General features: G+C 44.3%; 1 protein-coding gene across 1 annotated transcript in view; it reads left to right on the top strand.

Annotated features, from left to right (window-relative positions):
• The window catches only part of XKR4 (XK related 4), a 321,586-nt gene extending 308,545 nt beyond the window's left edge, over window positions 1-13,041 (top strand). The window contains exon 3 of the mRNA XM_022556886.3: window positions 11,951-13,041. Coding sequence (XP_022412594.1) covers window positions 11,951-12,897 — 947 coding nt within the window. The 3' untranslated portion in view covers window positions 12,898-13,041. The remainder of the gene's footprint in view (window positions 1-11,950) is intronic.
• The last annotated feature ends 11,676 nt before the right edge of the window (window positions 13,042-24,717 follow it).

The raw sequence follows: 24,717 nt of genomic DNA, 5'->3' as shown, positions 1-24,717 counted from the left end.
TTGATACCTGGTTACGGGCAGGGCAGCCGGAAGCCCCTGAAGGGTTTTCATCTGTGGAGAGATCTGATCAGATGCCCTTTGTGGGCAGTTCCCTTTAACCACAAATGAGCACCGATTATGGGTGGGCGATGGAGATGGGAAGGACCCGGGGGGAGGCTGTGCCCGATGGGGTCCTGACGCAGGGGGCCCAGCAGGTGGGAAAGGAGGGGCGTCAACTTGCTCCAGGCCCGGCAGGCCCGAGGCAAAACCCTCCCTCTGCCGCCTCCTGACTCCGGAGCCGGGCGCTGTGAGCTGTTGGCAGCTCCAGCGCAGGGACAGGAGTCGCGGTGCCTCCCCTCCCCCAGGCACTCTTCGCGCAGCATTAGATGCTCACAGAGCACGGAGGGTCCCACCGCTGGCCAGCACGGAAGACCCGGACGGCGGAGACGCTGGGCGATGCGGGGGGCGGCTGCGAGGCCCCGCTCCCTGGCTCTGCGCCCCTGCGCCGCCGCCCACCCCCTTCCTGGCGGGTCACCTTTCTCTGAGCCAGCCCCGCCGTGAGAGCAGATAATGCTACAAATCCCAGGCCTCGGGGTATCGAGTCATTTCTTGTAAATCACCCAGAAAGGCCTGGCGGGGCTGGAAGGCACAATTTACTGCTGCATTATTAAATGGTCCCAGCGCAAGCCGGCCTCTTCCTTGCGGAGTGAAAACGCAGGCAACCCAAAGGACAGGGCGCCGGGAAATGAGAGCAGAAGCGGGGGCTCCAGCCCTCACCCCCCAAAAGGCCTCTTTCCTGAAGCCCGCAGGAGCCCCACAATTCGACGTTGGGGATCCTTCGAGAACGCTACATCATGGTGTAAAAAGGGCTTTTATTTGAAAGGACATCCATTTCCACCAGAAATTGTTTGAGGAATGAAGCGAGCGGAAAGAAGCAATGGAAAGCAGATAAATGAAGAGTCCGTTGTCCTTCCTGAGGGCCTCAAGGCGGTCTGGGGGCAGCTGCTCCCCCCGACCCCTGGTCCCGGACCTTCTTGCACAGCCCCCTCTGCGTTCTCGGGAGGGCCCCGGGCCGCGCCCTGCCCTCCTGCAGGGAGCCTCCCTTCTTGTACACAGTTAAGGGAAATCCTGTGACCAACACTGTCCCCATCACCTGGGTTTCTCAAGATGGGGCCACGGAGACCTGTTCCTGCCTCAGACTTTCCTGTACCCCTGACACCGTATCTCCCCCTCCCCTCCTTCCTTCAACTGAGTGGCTTCCATCTTACCTGCTTTTAATCCAAATAAAATGAAGTACATATTCCACCTATGTAGATAATGCCAACTATTTTTTCCTCCTATTTCCAAGTGACTTTTAGAAACTGGATCCTGTCAAAAGAATTGCTTTCGTATCTGTAAATAGAAAAAGTCTTTACGCTATAAATTGTACCTCCTATTCTATTCTTTCTCTGTCCTGTTATTCTCTTGAAGCCAACCTCCTTCAGTAAGAATCCAGACATAAAAGAGCTCCTGGGGAGGGGGCAGAGGGTGCAAAATTAAGAGGAAAGCTAGGCTTTGGAGAGGCTAATCCTATTTCTGTAGAGAATTTTCTGCTCACCAATACTTTAAAGAGCACAAGTTCATGGACCCTCACTCAAACCTGTGAAGAACAGGTATAATCGGGTGACTGGCGCAGAGGATCAGGGTCAGTAGGTAGAGTTTCCCCCCATTTTCATGGATGTGTTGCCAAGCCCCCCACCTCTGCCGGGGGCGTCTCCCAGCCACTCAGGGCTCACACGCGCCTCACCGCCAGGCTCCTGAAGGAGCCATTGGCTCCCAGGCAAGGCCCCCATCCTCCTGCCTGGCGTGTCACGTCCACGGTCTCCTGGCTTCCTTGGCCAGCTCTCCGCTGCTCAAACGCCCTCACTCCAGCCTCGGCCACACCTTCAGCTTCGGCTCCTGGCTGGGCTGTCCCCCCTCGGGGTACAGTCTGTTCCTCTCCTCTGCACTCTGCTCACCATGTTGGAGTATGTCTCTTTCCCACGCCCACGTGCTTTCCCTCTAGGGACCTGCGTTTGTGTCCTCAGCGACCGGCACTTAACAGGTGCCAGTGTTTGTCAGAGGAAAGCGTGGAGGGAGGGACAGAGAGGAGGGAAGCAGGGGAGGACCTGGGTCTGGGCCTTCAGGATGCAACCCTGTTATCCTCCTATCATTGGACGAAGGCACCAGACACACGTGTCCACACACAGGCCGGCTGGTGTGTCCTCCCAGGTCTCCGCTTTGGACCCTCTTCCATCAAGGGCATTCTTTTCACCTTCTTCTCTTCCATGTAGGCAGATTCTCAACTCTCCTACCAGAAAAGACCTTCTTGGCTCTTGTGTCCAGAGACACAAATATTTACGCCTCCTCATGTCACCGCGAGCATCACATGCCAACGCCCCGCCCTCCCAGAACACATCTTTGGCTCTGTTCCGACCTCGCCACCCACCCGACACCGGCCACCTGCCGCCCCTGCGTGCTTCACTCTTGTTAATTCTATTTACCCTGGGTTAGTGTCACCATTTTGTATCCTCTGGGCCCCCTTCCAAGTTCTCTAAGCATGAATAACTCTGAACGTGGGTGCGTAGACAGCAGCCTTCATTAGAATTAATACTTGATTTTAAACCCCGGGGACCCAGACTCTGTCACTCTCCCCGGGATGCCCTGAATCACAGATCCTTCTAAACAGGCCAGTAACTGTCTATACTGGTGACACTAGCAGGTGATTGGTGGCATGCGGGCCATCACATTTACATGCATGGCAGACTGCAGAAGCACCTTGGGACACAGGGAAGAGAAACAGCCAAAGACTCTGTCTCAGACGCTTCCACTGGTACGGTTGGGGCCTCACCAGTAGCAGGAGCTGGTCTGTCCACAGGTGGGGAACCGCCTGAACCAGGGGGCCGTCTTGCCCTTTCACTTTGCAGATGCCTACCTGCTTTTCTGGAAATGATTAAGCTTACTGAGGTGTGGCATTCGTGCTCCTGATTAGATAACTTTACAGTCGACTGTTCATGCCCAGATGTCATCCTATGTACAGGATACCGTGCAACAGCGCACTCCTGTAGCTCTTTGGTTGGGTGAATGGTGACAGGGCCTCTGGGCTTTAATCTGGACAGCAATCACACTATAGCCACCTCAAAAAGTGTTCCCAAAGTTACCAGGTTTCATCATTGGTCCAAAATGTTTCAATGAGTTTAGGGAGCTTAAAGTCAGAAAAATGTGGGTATAAATCCTAACTCTGCTACTTGTTAAAAATGTGTCCACGGGTCAGCTGAGGGTTCGGGAAGCTAAGGCCCATGGACCAAATTCAGCCCATCACCTACTTTTTCTTCTGTTTAAGTATTTTCTATGGCTGCTTTCTCCCTACAAGGGCAAAGTTGAACTCTTCTGACAGAGAGCCATACGACCTACAAAACCCCAAATATTTCTTATGTTTACAGAAAAAGTTTGCCGCCCTTTGATAAGAATATTTCATCTCTCTGAGCCTCAGTTTCCCCATCTGTAAAATGGGCAAAATACTTACATTCAAGAAGTGATGCTGTGAGGAATAAAGGGGCTAAACAATGTGGAAAGTCAACCACAGAGCAGTTTGATACATATCGGTTTTTTAAAAAATTATTACTTTAATTTTGCTCTTGTCCATCCGTGTCCCTGTTTGCCAGGTGAGAGAAGGTTACAGCTGCTGTCTGCCTGTCTCTGTCCCTGTTTTTGGCATTTTCGTTTCTCTTCATTTTGCCCCACTACACCCCCTACCATCCAACAGATGAAAACTTCTAGAAAAAAATAGAGGACTTCCCTGGCAGCACAGTGGTTAAGAATCTGCCTGCCAGTGAAGGGGACACGGGTTTGCGCCCTGGTCCGGGAAGATCCCACATGCCACGGAGCAGCTAAGCCCGTGCGCCACAACTACTCAGCCTGTGTTCTAGAGCCCACGAGCCACAACTACTGAGCCCACGAGCCACAACTACTGAAGCCACGTGCCTAGAGCCCGTGCTCCGCAACAAGAGAAGCCACCACAATGAGAAGCCCGCGCACCCGCAACGAAGAGTAGACCCCGCTCGCTGCAACTAGAGAAAGCCCGGGTGCAGAAATGAAGACCCAAAGCAGCCAAAAATAAAATAAATAAATAAATTTTTTTTTAATCTATAAGAAAAAAATAGAGTGATTGACAGTAAAAAAAAAATGGTATGGAAAATAAACTTACTCTAAAGAAAAATTTAATTCTACTGGGCATCTCGGGTTACTTATTTTATGTCTTTTGAGTAGTCATTTCTATCATCTTTTTATTTTCAATATAAATTTAACCTTGCAATTTGTAATACTGTACAAAGAATGGTGACGTCTCACCTTCTCCTAAATACAGAATTTTTTCCTAGAGAAGAACTATTAGATGTTTTCAAATTCCTACACACAGAATGCTTGCCTTCTTGGGATTTTTCTTTTAATCTAAAAATAATTTAAAAATTAAGATGAGCTGAAGCTATGTGAGATCACCTAAGATTTTTTTTTTCCAATCAGAAGACAATTACTTTCCACATTTCTTAAGGAGGAGAGACACTTTGCTTCTTCCAACAACTTTCTTCAACTGCTTTCCTATTAAAATACTTTTTAAAATTTCAATTCAGTGTTTCCCTTATCAACTCCTTAGCAGCCTTAAATTTGCCTTGCAAAGAAGCTGAAATCCTCAGGATGGATTACGAGGAGAGTGTGTATCCCTCAAAATTAAACATATTAAAGCATTTAAATATTTTTAATCACAGCTATTACAAGTTTTAAAACAGAGATAAAATGGTTTCAATGCAAGAAGATTTCGAACATCTTAGACCCAGTGAAGTTTGTATTACTTTCCTTCCCTTCACCTCACTCCACAAAGATCACAGCATAGGGGGTTTTACATTTTTTCAATTATTACATTCTTTCAACTAGGTGAATTCGATAAGAGTCCAGCCAAGTGAATCTCCTGCTTTTATCTCTGTAACTAAGAGACAAGCTCTAAACATGCTGAAGAAATGGAAAACCTTTCTGGTTTCATGACCAGCTACTCTTGAATTGGGCAACATTTTTCCACAGATAAAAATTCAGGAGGGCTTCCCTGGTGGCGCAGTAGTTGAGAGTCTGCCTGCCGATGCAGGGGACGCAGGTTCGTGCCCCGGTCCGGGAAGATCCCACGTGCCGCGGAGCGGTTGGTCCCGTGAGCCATGGCCGCTGAGCCTGCGCACCCAGAGCCTGTGCTCCGCAACGGGAGAGGCCATGAGAGGCCCACGTACCGCAAAAAAAAAAAAAAAAAAATCAGGAAAGGAAATTCCCTGGTGGTCCAGTGGTTAGAACTCCATGCTTTTACTGCCGAGGGCCAGGGTTCGATCCCTGGTCAGGGAAATGAGATCCCACAAGCTGTGTGATGTGGTCAAAAAAAAAAAAAAAATTCAGGAAAATTAGGAGGGCTGTTTAGTCCAGAAAATACGAAGATAAGAAAAGCCTGATTTTCCTCCTAGGTGTTTGTGCTTCTGATCCATTTTGTGCAAAGAAACCCAAATAGGATCCCTTGGCCTGGGAATAAGTGTGGTCGCGGTGAGCCTGAAGGAGCAGCTGGATGGAAGCCTTTGGGGTCAGACCCCTGAGGGTGACACTATTCTGGGGTCATCTCCGTCCCACCGGCCCACGAGTTCTACACCTCACACACTTGTCCACACCGCATCCCACCTGCTGTGGCTGCCGATCCCATCCAGTCTGTGGTCATGGTGCAGAGCTTGGAATCCATGAATTCAGATGTCTATCCTCCTGGCTAATTACATCAGCTTGGGCAAGTTATTTAGCCTCTCTCTGGGTCTCTGTTTCCCTGAATGCAAAGCAGTGCTTGCCTCAAACTGTCATCATGAAATTTAAATTGGACAAAGGCTGTAGGTACCTAGCTCATCCCTGTGCACAAAAGCAAGGACCCCACAAACACTCCCTCCTTCTTTGTCTCTGATTATGTGCCTCCTACTCACTAACGGAACTGTAACTTTTTTTAAAATTTATTTTTTAGAGTGTATATCTTTCTTTTGGGTAAGAGAAACTCAGAACTCAAAGTCAAAAGCTGTAGGTTTTATCTTCTGTGACTTGAGTGAAGAAGGGGAAAAAAAGGAAACCATAACTTGTTTTGACTGCAAGAAATCAACATTATGTGGTCATCTAAAATTCAATATTTTGTCTGTTTGTTCAGGGACTGTACTTTAGGGGGAAAAAGTTATCGTGTTTGTGATGAAAGACTACATACGTTATGAATGCTCATGTGATAATCTCGCCTCCATAACGAGGAGAGTTAAGTTGTAAATCATCCATTCCCAAACCACTGGTGAGAAAATACTTAAAATTTCCTCCAAAACATGTTGAAATTGACAGGATGGAGAAATGGGGTGGAAAGAAGGGAAATAAGTTTGCGATCGAGATGGTGGGCAGATTGGGAGGCAATATGAGAGCAGCTACTGGATGACAAATGGGCTATTTTCGGAAATTGGTACCCAAGCAGAGAGATGCTGCTGGCACGCTGAGGTGCGTGTGCAGAGCACAAGGTGTGGTGCGCGCTTATAGCAGGGGAGCTGGACTTAGATTAGGAACTGGGACAGGCTTCCCTAAGCAGAGGAATGGTGCTTAAACTGGAAACTGAAAGATGAGGAGGGATTAACCGGAGAGATGTGGCTTTTCGAGGTAGAGCACAGCATTTCCTGTCTCGGGGGAAAGGGAGCGCTGGCAGGTGGCTGGGGGACCAGCTGAGCTAGAGGGAGTCGCGCTGACAGCTACCAGTTCAGGCTTCCCAGGAAGAGCCGAGAAACATCAGCTATCAGCGAGTCAGCTTCCAGCACAGCTCTTCTGTCTCGCAGTAGAGGGAGAGGGGCATCAGGAAGATTCAGGAAGGCGCGAGCCAACGCTCCGTCTAGAGGCGCCCCCTGCCGGCCAAACCTCACGCTTCCCTCGTGATGGATTTCAGAACTCAGACCTAGGAGTTAATTCGGCATGAAGGGTATACCTGTTCTATTATTCTCTCTGCTATTATGTATGTTTGAAATTTTACACAATAATAATTTCTTTAAAAAAAAAAAGAGCCCTTCTCACCAGCTGCAGATTTGTTGTGAACATGGGCCAGTGGCCGGGTGTTTCCCTGAGACTAACCCTTGGCTTGCCTGTAGCAGGGGAAGGGCTGCCCTCCCTAGGGAGAAGGAAAGAGACAGGCTCATTCTGTTTGTCGAAGAATCAAAGAATTAGAGTACTTGGTTCAATTCCCTGAATCTCCTACATCCAGGGAATTAGGCTATAAATCCTATAAAGCATTCTCTAGGTTTTTTCCAGGAACACTTGTTTACACTCAGGCCACGAACGACACAACGGGAGGACAGGTTTCATTTCACAGTGTTTTGGCATTTGCAGCTCAGACCGAAATTGCAAAGAAGCAGAATAGGAGAGCAATGAAGAATGGTGCACATTTTTTGAATGTCTCATTCTATCTGTGGTTCTGACTCTATATTTAGAATCCTTCCTTTCTTCTTTCTTTCCTTCCTTCCTTCCTCCCTCCTTCCCTCCCTCCCTCCCCCCCTCTCTTTCCTTCTTTCTTTCTCCCTCTCTCTTTCTTTCTTTCTTCCTTTCTTTCTTTCTTCCTGCCAGGTACCATGCAAGGCACAAAATGACAGAAAAGTAAATAAGCAGGTACTTTTCCTTACCTAAAGGTCCACTCCAGTAAGAAACACAATGATTAAGCAAGCACAAAATAAAACATAATTATAAGCTGGGATAAGTGATCTGAAGGAAGAGAATGGGGGCGGGGGTGTGCTTGATATAAAACATACTCCTAGAGAGAACTAATTTCATTCAGGGGCCAGAAGTAGTCCCCTTCTAGTTTAGAGGTTTCAACATACAATGATCTCTGGGATTGTAATATTTTAAGGGTCTTATATCCCATCCTAATCCCTTTATCCATTATTTCCAAGAGGAGATAATGTTTAAATGCAGGTGATAGAACTTTTGCCCACACCTCTTCCATAACTTCCACTGGAGACAAATTAGGGAGAGGAGGGAGGGTAGATAAATCATTTAACACCTGAGAGTAAGACTCAGTTCCTTTTCTTTGAAATGAGATTGTTGCACTAGGGAAGCTCTGAGGTCTTATCACCTTTTTTAACGTTTTAATAAATAGTGTGATCCCATGGAGTCCTCTGGAGCTGGTTTTTACCTTAGAATGAAGTTTTCATGAGCTATATGCTATTCATTGTTTTGAAAGAAAATACTATGAGACCCACTGTACACCTCCCAGGACTGCAGAAGGAATCTTTATATTTTAGTATTTTAATGATGTGACGGGAATAATATTGTTCAGTGTCACTTATGTAGTATTCCAGCTTAGAACGCATAACCATGAGGAAACAGACAGACAAACCCAAAATGAGGCAGAGGAACACTTTTTTTCTTCCTTTTTCTTTTTCTTTCTCTCTTTCTTTCTTTTTTAGGTACTGTACTCTTCAAAAAATGCCAAATAATAAAAGGCAAAAAAAGTCTGTGCAAACATTCCAGATTAAAGAAAATTAAATGGATAAGACAAGCCAATGCAATACCTGGTTCTAGACTCAATCTTATACCAGAGGGAAAATCCTGTGATGGGCATTGTTTGCCAATTGATGAAAATGGAACATTGATGGTGGATTAAAAAGAAAAATTGTACCAATGTTAAATGGACTGAAGTTGATAAATGTACTGTGGTTATCTAAGAGAATACCCCTCTTCGTAGGAAAGAGACACTGGTGTATTTTAGGGTCAAGAATCATTGTGCTGGTCCTTTCCAGCTGCTATAACAAAATACCATGGACTGGGTGGCTTATAAACAGCAGAAACATCTTGTTCACAGTTCTGGAATCTGGAAGCCGGGAGTCAGGGTTCCAGAACGTTCTGGTGAGAGCCCTCTTCTCTTCTGGGTGGAAGACTCTTCGTGATATCCTTACATGGCAGAAGGGTTAGGGTTCTCTCCAGGGTTCCTGCTTGTGAGGGCCTCCCAACGGCCCCACCTACTAATACCATCACATTTAGGGGATAGGATTTCAACCTGTAAATTTGGAACACAGCAGCTGTGGTGTGTGCAATATACTTTCAAATGTTTGAGAGAGAGAGAGAGAGAAGGCAGTGATAAAGCAAATGAGGCCAAATGACAATCTGGGCAAAGATCTATGTGTCCAATTACTATTTTCATTCTTGCAATTTTTCTGTAAGTTTACAATTCTTTTCAAATAAAAAGTTAAAATATATGTTGTTGGCTAAAGGAGCACTTAGAGTTCCGTGTTCCAGCACAGCGCCTCAGAAGTTCTAGAGAATTCTACCCCATAATAACACAGTGCCTTGTGGAGGACATCTACATTGGCATTTGAAACAACTGAGCTGATGTCATTTGCATAAAAAGCAAAAGAATTAAAGCGTTTCATGGTGGGTGTGAATTTGTAATGAGGAATAATTCTAAAATGGCCCCCTATTTTCTGTTCAAGCATATATTTGTCTTATACAAGTTAATTGCTAAACAGATGAAAAAGAAAATCACCATCAAATGAACAAGGGAAATTCTAGTTCTTGTGAAACAGATAATTCATGAAGGGAATGGTTATGATGGGCACGGAATTTGCCATTGGTAATGACTTTTTAAATTGTAAGATACATAGAAAGCAAAGCTGATAGAAAGTCTTCATTTTTCTACTGCCAGAATATTGTCATAACAATTTTATGGTGTGTCAAATGCAGGCTGAATTCCTTTTTTAGGGCATAATAATAAAGGGGTGATGACTACAGGGGAATTTGGACGAAGCTAATTTTCCAATTCTCGTAAAATCTGACAACGGATAATTTTAGGATGCTGTATACGTAAAGTCTGTTGTTGTTGTTGTTTGCTATTTTCACTGCTTTGAATAACAGCCTTCAATAACTGGTACCCTGATCTGACTGCCCGATAGAGTCGCTCGCTCCTTCCTTGGCTGGAGCCTGACCAACAATGCAGCCATCCTCGTGAAGGTGGCGCTGTGCTCCGCGCGGTCCCGAAGGATGCGGGCGGGTGGAAACCCGGAGGGCGTGCAGGCGGAGAAGCAGCCCAGGTGCACAGCTCAAATGCATAAGGAGAACACAGTCTGTGCAAGAAGCAACCCGCCCCGTCGCAAATGATGCCAATGAGGAGCGAGCTCCTGAGGGCTTCTGTGTCCCACACACGGGTGTTGACATTCAAATGGCACTACGCTTTGTTCTCATACACGAAACTGATAATAAGTATGTCCTTCGCATCATTATTCCATCACCTTTTATCTCCCATCCTCTCACCTTGTTTCTTCTTTCTGTAACTTTTCCTCCTTCCCTCTCTTCTCACTCTTGGAGGTGCTTTAGAATAGATGTTGGTGCTTCCACTGCCTAGAAGTTATATTATCGCCAACTCCTTTGTGCACTGGTGGCTAACTGACCTAGGAATGTCGCCTACACTGCCTGAGGGTTGCAGTAATGAAAGGTCTTTTTGCTGGCTGGAAGGACACCTGAAGGCCCAGTGTAAGATGTGGATGCTCTGCTGGCTTGATTGGGAGCAGACATGAGACGGGTTGTTGGAAAATATTTTCTTTATCAATAATTGTTTTTTGGAGTTCACCTTTCTCAAGGAGAATGTGTAAGAAATGGTTTTCGAGGTTGAATGTTTTTTCTATCAATCAGTGTGGCTCTTTCCCACAAGAGTCATTTTTTGAAATTCATTCTTCAAGGACCATAGACAACAGTATAAGAAGAAAAGCGCAAATTCCATCCTAAGTTGTTGGCAACCCCCATTCCATAGCGGGAGAACTATGTTTAGGAGTAGATCTGGTGAGGAAAAGTCAGCTGGACTTAAAAACGCACAGAACCTTTGTTAGCGTTGGTAAGCCTCGTTACGGCTTATTAAGTAAACCAGCTGCGATGCAGACTGACCTGACGTGTCAGTGACAAAGTGGAACTCCCCAGAGAGCTCTCTCCTGAAGGAGGTGGTGTGTTTTCAGGTGAGCCCTGGTCCACACCACGACCACAGAGGTGACGTTTCAGACACAGCAGGTGGAGCAAAAGTGGAGGAGAGCGATAAGAATGATTTTTTTAATTTGGAAACATACTTTTGGGGGGATACTAACCAAATGGGGCTCACTGCATAGTAAGAAAAGTGGTTGATACGTGATTTCTGTACAATATTTAATTTGTGAAAGAATAAGAGGTGCGTGATGGTGAGCAGACATTTCTTCTTCTGAGTGGAAGGAAGCTGTAGGAAGAGTCTCGGATCATATTAGGACAGACTGCACACCAGGTAACACAAGAAACATGGCCAAGGAGATTCCATGGGCCCCTTTTCTTATTTTCAAGAAGCAGTTAACTTTCTTTGGTGAATGAACTACACTTATTCTTGTTTAGAAGCAGAAAGGTGAACCAACTAGCCCCTCAAGTTTCCTGTCATTATTTGTCCCTTTCAATCACAGATTTTCAAAGCTGACAGGGAGCCCTGGAGATCATCCACTTTCTGAATGAGGACGCCAATTTAAATGATTGTCCAAAGTCATGCAGGTCATAAGTGGCAAAGATGAAACAGCAACCAAGTTCTGTCCACCTCCCATCCACAGTTATATTCCTGCCAGACAAAAGGACCTCCCTAGTCTCTTTACACCGAATACACAGAAAGCTAACACCCGTCCCATCTTCAGCCCCAGGCTCCATGCTGGTCCCCAGGAGCACTCCCATTAGCCTCATGTCTTGTCCATATAGTTGGGGCCCCTTAGAGGACAGATCCTAGGACCCCCATCTGAGTGTCTGGTCCAGCTAAAAGTCAGAGAAATGAAGAGCTTTGCTGTGGTAGAAACTAGCCTGCCCTGAGCCCCCAGCCCCACGTGGCTTCTTTCCGGGGACGACAGTGCACCTCGCTTTTGACAGCCTGTCTTCCTGTTTGCCTTTGCAGGTTTCACAGCGGCCGCCTCCCTCGTGTCCTTGGCTTGGGCCTTGGCCTCCTACCAGAAGGCCCTCCGGGACTCTCGTGATGACAAGAAGCCCATCAGCTACATGGCTGTGGTCCTCCAGTTCTGCTGGCACTTCTTCACCATCGCGGCCAGGGTCATCACCTTCGCGCTCTTCGCCTCGGTTTTCCAGCTCTACTTTGGGATCTTCATCGTCCTTCACTGGTGCGTCATGACCTTCTGGATCGTCCACTGTGAGACAGAGTTCTGTATCACCAAATGGGAAGAGATCGTGTTCGACATGGTGGTGGGGATCATCTACATCTTTAGCTGGTTCAACGTCAAGGAGGGCAGGACACGCTGCAGGCTCTTCATTTACTATTTTGTGATCCTTGTGGAAAACACGGCCTTGAGTGCCCTCTGGTACCTCTACAAGGCTCCCCAGATCGCGGACGCATTTGCCATCCCAGCGCTGTGTGTGGTATTCAGCAGCTTTTTAACTGGCGTTGTTTTTATGCTGATGTATTATGCCTTCTTTCACCCCAACGGACCCAGACTCGGGCGGTCCCCAAGTTGTGCTTGTGGGGACCCCGCCGCTGCCTTCACGCCGTCTCCAGAAGTGGCCACGAGCGCCCTGCGGTCCCTCTCCAACACCCGCAGTGTGGCCGGCGACCGCGACCAGAAATTCGCAGAGCGGGACGGGTGCGTGCCTGTGTTTCAGGTGAGACCCACGGCCCTGTCCACCCCGTCCTCTCGCCCACCACGGATTGAAGAATCTGTCATTAAAATTGACCTGTTCAGGAATAGGTACCCAGCATGGGAGAGACACGTCTTGGACCGAAGCCTCCGAAAGGCCATTTTAGCCTTTGAAGGTTCCCCGTCGCCTCCGAGGCTGCAGTACAAAGACGATGCTCTCATCCAGGAACGGCTGGAGTACGAAACCACCCTGTAAAGCAAGAGGGCTCGGAGGGGCCGCAAGCTCCAGACCCAGGGGTGACAGCCGGGCCGCGGTGATAATGAAACTCCGCCCTGGAGTAGGGCAGCGAGCTGTACCGGTCGCAGTCTGACCATCATCAGGATGCGTGCCTGGCCCTCCATCAGCTGACAGCCTGCCGCTGGCCTCCTTGGAAAAAGCAGCCCAGAGACCCTACTGCTCCACCTGAAGGGAACAGGCCAGCTCAGTAGGACCCGTTGTTGCCAGCAACCCCTCCTGCCCCGCCTTTCAGCACATCCACCTGAGGGTACTATTATTATGGGAAATGTTGCCTCCGATCAGTAGGGTGTTTTGATGGAGTTAACTGATCTTTGCATAAAAATATACTGAGTCATACACACGTGTACACACACACACACACACACACACACACACCGATCCTGTCAAAATAGCTTAGGTGATTTCTTTTGATGCAAAGCTGTGATTCCCACGGGAATATAAAAGCAAAGAGAGAGAAAACATATCCCTCAAGACTCCAGAAAAAAAAAAAAAAAAAGTAAAGTTTAGAAAGAATGCATAAACCATTCTCACGTGAAAACCTATCCCATGCGTGAAAAGCCTATCCAATGGACAGAAAACCCAAGTGTGTTTACGCATGTATTAGAATTGATGGAATGGTTCGTTTTCAACACGTCAGGATTTTTTTTCATTTTAAATTTTCCGTTGAGAACGTCTTTCATGACAGGTACCCCACGCAGCCCATGGCTGGCTTTTGACGAGACCAAGGAGCTAGATAACTTGGGGATGAAAGTTCACTGATAATCAGGATGCAGTATTCAATTGCCAAAATTTGATAAAACCACGAAGAGGAAGCGGGAGAAAAAGGCAAAATGAGCGTCTGATTTCCCGACCTGTGCAGCTCACATGGGAAGGTCGAGGCAGAGCGGAGGGAGAGCCGGGCTGTGCTCAGGTCCAGGAGTGGAGGCTCTGCGTGAGTGCGGAGAGGCCGGATTCCAGAACACGCCGCGCCACACCCTTCTAGTGCCAAACACCGTCCAGCACGGGACTGACGGGGACGCCCTGAAGGGCTGAGCATGAGGCGTGAGCCCCACGAAAGCGGAAGAGAGCACGAACAGTCAAGTTCTTCGCTGTGTACAGACTCCCCCCTCCCCCATCCAAGGTCAAAGTGGTGTGTCTTTTAGAGGCTTTGGGACACATTTTAGTAAGTATGAGCAGACAGATGCAGTGAATATGCTATAAGAAAACCCTTCTGAACCGATTGAGGGCTTATCACTAGATCCAGCTAAGATTCGTATTTGAGTCCTTTGTAAAGTCGCACTCTTACAACAAGCTTCTGGGTTTTAAATACCTCCGTCCAGCAAGTAAACGTTCCCCACTTTCTGTTCCCAGCGTCCCCCAGTCATGGTGCTTTTTGTTGCATTAAAAGTGCCGGTCAAACTTTGATAGTATTTTTTTATAGTTGGTGCAGAGTGGAATAACTCATGGATTATTTCAATATTTTTGTAATAAAAAAATATAGGGTATACATATAAGCATCATCACTTTTTTTATAGACCTGGAATCGTTTAAAATACTTTAAGCATCATAGTTACTTGGGATGTCAGAAACTGGTCCACAGATCCCATCAACCTGCCTCGGCAGGTTAAGAACATGCGTCTCTTGCAAGATCACCCTACTTTACCATGTTGGTGCCCCCAGGAACCTGGCCAAGGGTGCTATCAGAGTATCAGGGGACAAGAGAGTCAGCTTAACTAGAAAGGGCTTGTCAAGACTGGCCAATGTTTCCCAGGAAATCAAAGATGTAAGTGATTACTTTCTTCCATCTGTTATGACAAACCTGACCACAGTGGAAGATGTCTTAAACTTCCTTCCCTGGTTTTATATTAACCCAACAGATATACTAAATATTAGTCAAGTCACTTAAAAAAAATCAGTGTAACATATTCAGTTTTTTGGACTGTCCAATTAACTTTAAATAGTCAAGGTCTAGAGCCACCACCTGTAATGGGTGTATCCTACGGAGACCGCTGTCCCTATGATGACACCCACAGGAAGTGACAGAGGGCTCGACCTAGGACTCCTTTTGGTACAAAGCCCCAAAGCAATGTCTTAAAAAATGGATGATTTTTATCAGTAGACATATTTTCCTAGTACTCCATGATTTGATCCTTCAAGCAAGAGTCCACTAAAAGATAATAGTCTTTTGTTTGGATGTGAAAACATTATCTAGTCACCAGTAGAGGCCCAGGAAGACGCTCTTCTTGTCGGCAATTAGTGAAAACATCCCACCCCCAACTGTAGAAGGAAAAAAAAGATTATAATGGCAGATTCTTCACTTTGGTGCCGAACCACGAGTCACTAGCTTCATTAATTAATGATCTTTGGAAATTGAATTGCTCAGTTGAACTCTACCTTTGATTCCACGAGTAAATAATAGATTATAATAATGTCAGTCAACAAACACAACAGATCCCATCACTCTTCAATCATGTAAGTCCTAAATTATTTCTCAACTTGATCCTTCATTTAACAAGTCAAGAGTCAAAATAGGTGCTGTGTGGCTAAAAAATGACGTACCGCGCTTTGTCTTGGAGGTGAGAATGCAGTCAGGAGGGTGCAAGCAAGAAGTTTGAATTTTTCAGTGATTTCCCAAATACTGTAAATACTCTGTTATCCAGCATACTTGAAGATTTTGATGTTTTAGTCAAAAATTCTTGTGAAGGCAATGACATCTCCACCATGTTATAAATTACACACTTTCTCAAGATTACAAACAAGAACAACAACATTTTTACTTCCGAGGAGAATCATGACGTAATCTTGCTTCCATGATTCATAAAGTGGTGCATTGCCATCAGACTGTGTGGTGATGAGAACGTGTATTAGTTTCTAGATCCACCGATAACAGAGAGTTTAAAGTATTAGGATTTAAAGAGACATTGTCAACATACAAAGGAACAAAGTTTGATTTTCATATGTATAGTTTAGTTCTTCCTAAGATTTTATTTTCAATTTACCATTACAACGTCCACTCCACGGAGAGTACCTCAAGAATCCAAAAAGAGCTAGCCGTGGTTAGCATACGAATTGGAAACGCTGGATTATTTATCTGTGGGCTCCAACTAACTTCCTGGGCTGGGTCTACTTGGGTCCCCTGTAGGGGGTGAGGGGTCTGTTCTTAGTGCTTGATTTTTGCATAGGACCATGAAATTTTCTAAAAGAAAATATTATAAATTTTTTTCACTTCTAAATTAGCATTTCTCAACAAAACCTTATTTGAAATGAAGGACCATATGTATCTTAACCACACTGAGACTTTAAGTATTTGTGTGGAAGAAAAACAATTTTTTTCTCCATGTAAGTCAAAGTTTGATCCCCCAAAATGACTATGTCCTTTAAATCTTCTCCCATTTCCATTGTCCTACTTAACTATGTACTATCTAGTTCAGTAACCTTGACTTTGCAGACACTTTGTTCCTATTCCTTTATGATATTGCTGTGAACATGACAAATGAAATAAATTTTCCTACTGACATGGCAAGAATATGCAATTCAAGTATTAGCAAAAGAGAAAATACAAAGATAATCTGAAGATAAAATACATTGAAGTATTTATACTTAATTTCTAAATGCCCAATTCTTTTGGCTCTATGAATAAATGAAGTAATTAAACCAATTAAAAGTGAATAGGAATAATTGAAAGCTCAATGACTTTTTAAAGAAATATTGTATATATGTGTGTATGGTATGGATAACAGATACATATTACATATAATACACGCGCACACACACACAACTAAGGTAACAGATGAAAAGAGTAAAGTATATACTGCCCCTTTCATGCATATCAATTGGTATGTTATTGACACGTGAACTTATAGATTAAAAGCTTTTTCCCCAGCTCCTTTTTGGCATCAGCCCAAGCGTAGAGCCCATGTGTCTGTAAGACATCAGGACACTTGTGAACTTTGGTTGGAAATACCTAGATATAATTTAGCACTTTTAGCTTGTATGAATTTTCCCCCCCTTAAGGATCTCATCTTTTTTTTTTTTTTTTTTGCGGTACGCGGGCCTCTCACTGCTGTGGCCTCTCCCGTTGCGGAGCACAGGCTCCGGACGCGCAGACTCAGCGGCCATGGCTCACGCGCCCAGCCGCTCCGCGGCATGTGGGATCTTCCCGGACCGGGGCACGAACCCGTGTCCCCTGCATCGGCAGGCAGACTCTCAACCACTGTCATTTCAAAGTTTCTTTCTCTGAACAGATTGAATGGAGCAAAGAAAACCTCTGGTGTCCTTAGCAGGATTATGTAAGGTTACATATTTGCCTTTAAGTGTACCAAATGCCACTGAGTGGAAACAAGCTCTGACACGATGTTTGGACAAGAATCCAGAAATTTCTTTTCTAATGAACCATTTTTGAGACTGCATTCTGACGAGTCTTTGCCCTTAGCCGTTACTGTTTCTCATCATTACTGGATGAGTTGCCTGCGTTTATATGTTTCTAAGGAGAATTCCTTAAAGCCTTTTAAAAAAATAGCTCAGGCTGTCTTTCAGAAAAATAGCTCAGAGGATGGTTGATGTGCGTGGTGGAAACACAGCAGGACTGAGGTGGTCGTTTCTCTAGTTTCAGTGATGGATGCAAATCAACTCATGTTCATTTATCTTCAGCAACCCAATGTCACTTTTGAAAACAATCAAAATGATGGCTTCTGCCAGTTTGTGACTCATAACACCCTATCTCCCCAACTGAAGCAGGAGCCTTTCAAAATGGCTAAGGATGGGCCATTTCCCTCAATCACCCCCACCCCACCTCCGTTTCCAAGTTTCTGGTCCCGACCTGTATCAGGCTGTGAAACGATCTTGACAGTTGGGTGCCACCTCCTCTCCTCACCGGAGCAGGTTGCACTGTCTACTGCAGAGGGCTCCCTATGGAGATACATCTTGTCCAGTGGCTGTCCTAAAAATGGGCACACGGGAAGATGCAATAAGAGTTTGTGATCAACAGCCTCCAAAGTAAAACTCTGCGGCATGTGGGTGAAATTGTATAAAAACACGATGCGCCATTTAATTTGCTAATTGTAGCAATTAGGCGAGCTCGCGCAACAGCAGAAAGCCAAATGGAGGAAGTGGCAAATAGCCGTTTACCCACAGAAATGAGGGGTTCAGGAGCTCTCCCTTGAGTGCTGGAGGCATCACGTTGTTTTGCCATCCATCTGAAGCTCTTTCTCTAGATCCCATAAGAAAAAAAATCAGACGCTTTGTAATATTGCATGCAGTGATCTAGCACAGAAATGTAAAACTTTAACCTTTTGTGGGCCTATGTTCTGCTAAATAAGGGGCCAGTTAATGTCTAATTTCTTTGCTAAAATCATTGCCATAATATACTGACACAAGTCAGAAACACTGACTGAATCAAATTTTTGCTTTGGTTATTCCCCCCACCCCCGAAGACTTTACGCCGTTCATTTCCCCATACGGATGGTAGCTGACTGTGCCCGAGACTATTGTGTGCCTGGGCTGTGCTAACCAGCCTTATCTATGTGATCTCATCCCCTCCTCAAGGCCATCTATGAATTAAACACCATTTGCAGATGACAAAATTTAAGCTCAATTTAAGCTCAAAATTTAAACGAGCCAAGTGTCGCTCCCACAGCTAGGAAACACTGTAGCTGAGAGCTGCACACAGCTTGTCATGACTTCTAATGACTACAAATCTTTCTAGAAAACCAAGGAATAGTTTCCCACCAAAATCTCTTCATGACTGGGCAAGGTCTCTGGAGAAACAAAAACGTGGTCTGATGATCAAATTTTTCAAAGAAAATTTCATTTAAAAGTCAAATATGTCCTTCAAAATGAAAAGTTAAAAATAAGAAAGTCAGTGATGAGAAACAGAAGTCTCTATCATCTGTCACTGAATTTTACTGCAACTCCCTAATTCAGAGTAGGCAGATAAGTGCTTGTCTTCCATTCCAGACAATTGTCCCTCCCACCCCCATGGCCCTACTTTGCACTAAAGTAAGTGATAAATATAAATTAACCAATGGTTCTTTTCTTGTATTCTCTACGTGTATGCTACTGTCATCCAGTTAGGCAGAGTAAAAAATAGCTAAACCCCACTACTTACCTTGACTCTCTGACTGGGAACAAAAAAAAAAAAAAAAGGAGAGCGAGAGAAGGGAAGGAAGAAAGATGGATCTAACAAATCTTTGAGTGACATTCTTTTCATATTATAAGATAATTCTATTCCATTGCAATAATGTCCCCTAAATTTTATTTAATGTCTTGCAAGTCACAAAATTTAATACTTATGAGGATTATTATACCACTAGTGGAACCATCATATAGATCTGGGAACCTCATCTGAGATGGAAAGATTACATACAAAAAATATAGGAAACATTTACCAAATATAGGTTGAGTTGGATTATAAAATAATGTATGTGTCCTCTCCCTCCTCAGCTTAGATGTAATGCATCTGGGGTCTACAGGATGACAGAGTTGTGACCCAACCAAAGATGTTGTTGTGTAGGCAGCCATGTATGTGTTGCTTGAATTTGTGCTAAAAAGGTAGCCAACAATAAACGAAAAATGTTCTCAACCCTGGTGTTTATTTAAACAAATAGATACAGGGATCAGTCTGAATTTGACATATTAAAAATACAAGCAATCTTCTATCTTCTGACTTGGATATGATTTAAGCAGACCTTTATGAAGTTAGGTGAAGTTAGGAGTCACTAATTTTTATAGAAAATAGCATCTAAACGAGATCTCAGTGTTCCGTGAGAGCACTTCTTTTAGAGATGAGCGCAACTGGGACCCAAAGAGACCGGGCATTTTTTATCGTCAGGATTCCTTCAGTCACTCATCTGTCACACGTGATCTATATGACTGGCATCGCCAAGCAATACACAGTCACATGCAAAAGGAATTCCACATTCCAGCAGCTCACACTTTGGTTATTGGTAGCAGAAGAAGCGTCTGCTGACTTCAGCTCTAATGCTTCCTACTCCACCACACGGCTTCTCTTCTTAATGTCTATATTTAATTCTGTACTAGAGCAATAAAGAAACATAAGCTTTTCCAAGGTTGTGTTATGTAAGCCTCGCAATACACAATTAGCACACATAATGGCAAACATAAGGTAATGATATAAAGATAAATCAACAATGGATGACAGCCTATAAAAAGAAAAGTAGTTTTGTAATTTGTTTTTATGCCTCTCCAACACTAGATACATTTAAATCAAGGCCACAAAGCAACAAAAAAAATCGATACATTCTTTGGCACAAAGTATTTGACTCTAAACAATCATCTCTGCATTAACTTTGGAAATATTCCTGAGAATTTCTTTTAAGAAGAGACATGAAATTAGGATGCCTCTGAGATGTCTGAAAATTTTTCTAATAGACACTTCTCTGATCTTCAGGAAGCATCCTTTATGAGCACATATGATACTTTTTTGTCCCAGTCACCATTCTGGTTTTTAATGGAGTGGTTCTGTCTGGCCACAGAGGAATTTCAAAGAGGGACGGTCAGGTAGACAGAATCAGGATATGTTGTGAGGTAGCCAGAAATCCCACTCTGGACAGTGCAAATGGGACATGTGGGTTTATAAAAGATCCCCCTTCCCCATGATCAGTAGAGAATCATCGCAAAAATATCTCTCTGTGGACAAAAGTTAGATGTCCTAGTAGATTTCCCCAGAACATAGCCTGCAGCATATGCATTATTTAGGAATAACAAATTTCCAGACACAAACCTCAGTTATTGCAACCTGAAGGGTTGTTCTGAAGCCCTGCTCCACATGCCCAGAAGAGATGCATCACCTTTCAGGAGTCGGGACAGCCACTGCCCCATCCCGTGAGGACACATGCTCACGTGGTACCCAATCCAATCCCCTCCTGCAATACGGCCCGGAGTGATTGGCTTCCCACAGATGTAAAGAGCATCTTACTTAAAGATGTCTATTAACTTGCATAACTAATTTTCTCTGAGTGAAATAATTCTGGTCAGGGAATCCTATAAACCCATAGGTCCTCTACGGAGTAAAAGGAGAGAGAGAAGGAAGCATATTAATTTTTATGAGCACAGAATACAACACCAAGAATTCCTTGGTGAATCCCATGAAGCATCAGTAAAAGAGCTGACCTGATAGTAATGCTAAGTCAGAGCCCTGATTTCTCAGTTCCTGCCACCGTTAGTGGTTCATTATGATGACTGCCACTGTTTCAGCTGTGGTGCCAGGCAAGAAGAGTACAGTTACTGATAATGATGTTTGCAGGGAAAGATCATATTTAACAAAACAGATCAACATCAAAACTAATCAACTTGATAAGCAAATATTACCAGCAGAATACCAGCACAAAATTCTCTCGTGCTCTTATTGAAGCCTGCCACCTACTCTGTTATTAGAATTTCAGAAAATGTAAGGTTTCATGTTTTTATTTTACTTCCATCTACCGAATTAAGCTGGTGGCCATCTCCCCTCTCTCTTGCTTGATTTTCATTCAAATGGAACTAATCAAATTCTTACTTCACGTAGGTGCTACAAATACTAACAAATGGAGATGTGTTTAAGCTAATTTCATTGGACTGTTCTAGTGGCAGTCTGGTATACAGTTATATCAAATCAACACTCAATTATTTCAAATTAATTCATGTATCAAAACAAGTTCTAAAACATTCTTAAGTGTTTTGAAAATACATTTTGGGTTTCTATCATTGTAAGAAATTCCTGTTTTGATTACAAGCCAGTAGAATGCATCTTAGTCAACACTGGCATTTTAATCCATTGTGGTTCTGACAGATGAGCTCTTGAGTTTGGGTGCTGGGTACCTGTGTGATAACTTAACAATTAACCTTCCACCTGTGGCTTTCTATTTGTGTTGCTCAGAGTTCTTATTCTATCCAAGTTGTGAGCGATAGCACATCATCCTGTAACCAAAGGAGATCTGTCAGCTGGTCAAAGAATTGTCATTTCTTATCTTCCTTTCAAAGAGCTAAAATATTCAACCCCCCTTATTAATCTTTCTAAGATATTGTACCTAGAAAAAGAAATGAATCTCTGAAGTGTGTCTTGAAAGCCTGGGCTGAAACGTTTTCCTTGGTCTGAATCAGAGTTTTGGAGCTCTCTGAAAAGAAAGCAATCTCTCCTGCCTCGAGGAAGGGGAAGGGGGCTGAGAAGATCCATCCACACCAGAAACTCGAGCCTCAGCTTCCACAAAGCTGCATACTGCTGGTGCTATAGATTCCCTTCTTGTTTTTACAGAAACATCTCGGAATTTGTCAAGCTTTACTGAAGGTGATATGCATTAATGAATTCAACAGACCCTTTAATCTTGCAAATTCTTGGCTTGTAAGATTGTAGCCAAGCTATTGCAAGGGGAAATGAATCAGTTAGTGGAAAGGAGCCCTGGTTTAGGGCGGTGATGTGCCCAGGCCTGGAGAGAAAGACCTCTGTGAAGTAGCGCACTCAGGAATTCCTGCTTCCTGCTTTGTCATTCATGCTATGAATATCCACCTGCTTCATTTGTTTTTGCCAGTAAGCGCGGCTTTGAAAAAAGAGAAAACAGTCAATGGATTCCTGGGGGCTTTCATATCTCAGTGTACTGGGTTATGGAGGCTCGCCTTAAATGGATACAAATCTACCTGTGTTTGGAAATGAGAAAAAACTCATGGTCATCTGTTTAATGATTGATCCGTCTGAGTACAGGTCCTGCTCTTCATTTCTTGAGAGTGCCATTGTCAGCACTGTAATAACCAATCTATAAACGTTGCATCTATAATTCAATTTCAGAGGTAAAATCTGCATGGATGTAGCTATTGAATAATTTGATTCCTGCCTTCCTAGGTGGTGACATTGCCAGTTTCAGACTGAGAGACATTTGTATGTGGACTTGGCTCTCCTGTTGCTTCTGAGATCCTGCAGAACCTTGGTTAGGAGCTCTGAGATCACCGAGCGGACATTCTCAGCACCTGAGTGTTCACTTAAAAGTAAACAGGTGATCTCATATTTAAAAATCATGGCTCTTTTCCACTTACTTCGCTGTTTTTAAGGAAAGGTTTGAGCTGCAAGGCAAGAATAAATGGACTTCAGTTCACAGTTTCAGAGTCTGCAAGAGAGTCAGGCCTCCCTATGTTGCTATAAAGTTTTCTGTCTAACCTTTCTGTATAACAGTTTTAGGAGTTAACACTAGAAGAATTGAGTGAAAGTCTTCAGATGTATCTGGTAAACAATCTAACAGAAAAAGAAGAAGGAGGGATGCTTTTTGTGTGTGTTCCAGAGGTGTTTCTCCTTCATAAAGGGCCATGTTGGTGACAGTCTCCAAGACGTACCATGAGGTACCAAGTGAGAGTCCCAGTTATAGGCACCAGGGTTGTCCTGCATGCCTTGCTTTGGCAAAGTCATTTTTCAGAACTAGCTCTAGACACAAGCCCTGAAATGTAATGGTAAACAGTGGCCTACCACCATGTAACTTATTTTCAATTGCAAGGCAATGAAAACTAAAAAGTTGAAGGCATTGTGAATTTCCTGATCTCCAAAGCCCCCCAAAAAAGGCACAAAGATCCTCTGTGTTGTCCGATAAGTTGATTGGCTGTGGGGACATAGGAGCAATAAACCACCCTGTAAAACAAGGCTCCTGAGTAAGAGTGACTGTGAGAGGTGTTGGAACAGAAGGTTTCGATAGCTGTAGAGGTGCTGGTATGGGGACCGAAGAGCAAACCTGTCAGTGGCTCATCAGGAATATTTGCCGCTTTGTAGAGCAGAGGTTCGAGGTGGCCCCTGCCACTCCACGGCTATGACAATAGATGCGTCCACTTATGAAAGGACAAGGCATGGCTGAAGTGGAAGGACAGAGATGACATCAGTGGCTCTGTGTCTGCGACTAACTCTGTCCCTACGCGGACTCTCCCCCTTGACACTTTTCCTTGGTCATTGGCCAGTTCTCTGCTAGCTGGCTCTGCATGCCAAGGGCTTCTGATGGATTACAAAATGAGATATTTTAAGGTATAGTAAGTACTCTTCCTTGTAAAACATGACCGTTGAATCATCCCTCATTTTAACAGCAGTGAGATTCAGGGTGACCATGGCCTTACTCGTCATCCCATTGTAAGTATACATCATGACATCCCAAGAACCTCTGTGTTCAAATCCACTAAACCGAGTTTACAAATTTATTAGTTGAATCATTTCAAAATATTTTAGATCTTGATTCTGCCGTCACCTCGTCTGTGTCTCTATCCCCAAATAGCGAAAAGAATTCTGGTGAGAATGTTTTTCAGAATAATGGAAGTGAAAAAAGGTGAACAATGAAGGAATTTTTCAATGGAGACAAAACCACCAGACCATTGACGGCCCGAAAGCCCTGATTTTTCCTCAAGACTAAGTTTCTATTCATTTGGGGGATTTCAACATCTGAATTTTCCAAATGACTGCTGAACCCTCTTCACTAAACAGAAGTAGACACTATGGCATTATTAAAGAATAAAGACTGTCCACGCAAATGCAAATATCCCAACAAAAAGTAAAGGAGTAGGTCACTCAAGGAGGGAATTTGGTCTTTGCGATGTCAAACATCTGGATAGTTGGGGAAATCCAGATGTTTGAATCCTCGTTTTCCATCTGGTTGTCTGCTGTTGTCTAGATAGACAGAAAATGCTCAGGTGTTGTAGGTAATGGAATTTAACCTTCTTGTGCATTAATCTATTGCCGGTGATATTCTGCTGCTAAAAATCTCTTTGTTGTGCAAAGGGAAATAAATAACGCAGAGCCAATGCTATTTGATTTTTATTTACTTTCGGCAAACGTGTGGAGGG

The sequence above is a fragment of the Delphinapterus leucas genome, chromosome 17 (assembly GCF_059928025.1).
Source record: "Delphinapterus leucas isolate spDelLeu-1000000601 "Yukka" chromosome 17, BTC_Dleu_Yukka2, whole genome shotgun sequence".
Lineage (NCBI taxonomy): Eukaryota > Metazoa > Chordata > Mammalia > Artiodactyla > Monodontidae > Delphinapterus > Delphinapterus leucas.
Note: the sequence above shows the minus strand (reverse complement) of the source record. Positions and strands in the feature narration are given on the sequence as shown.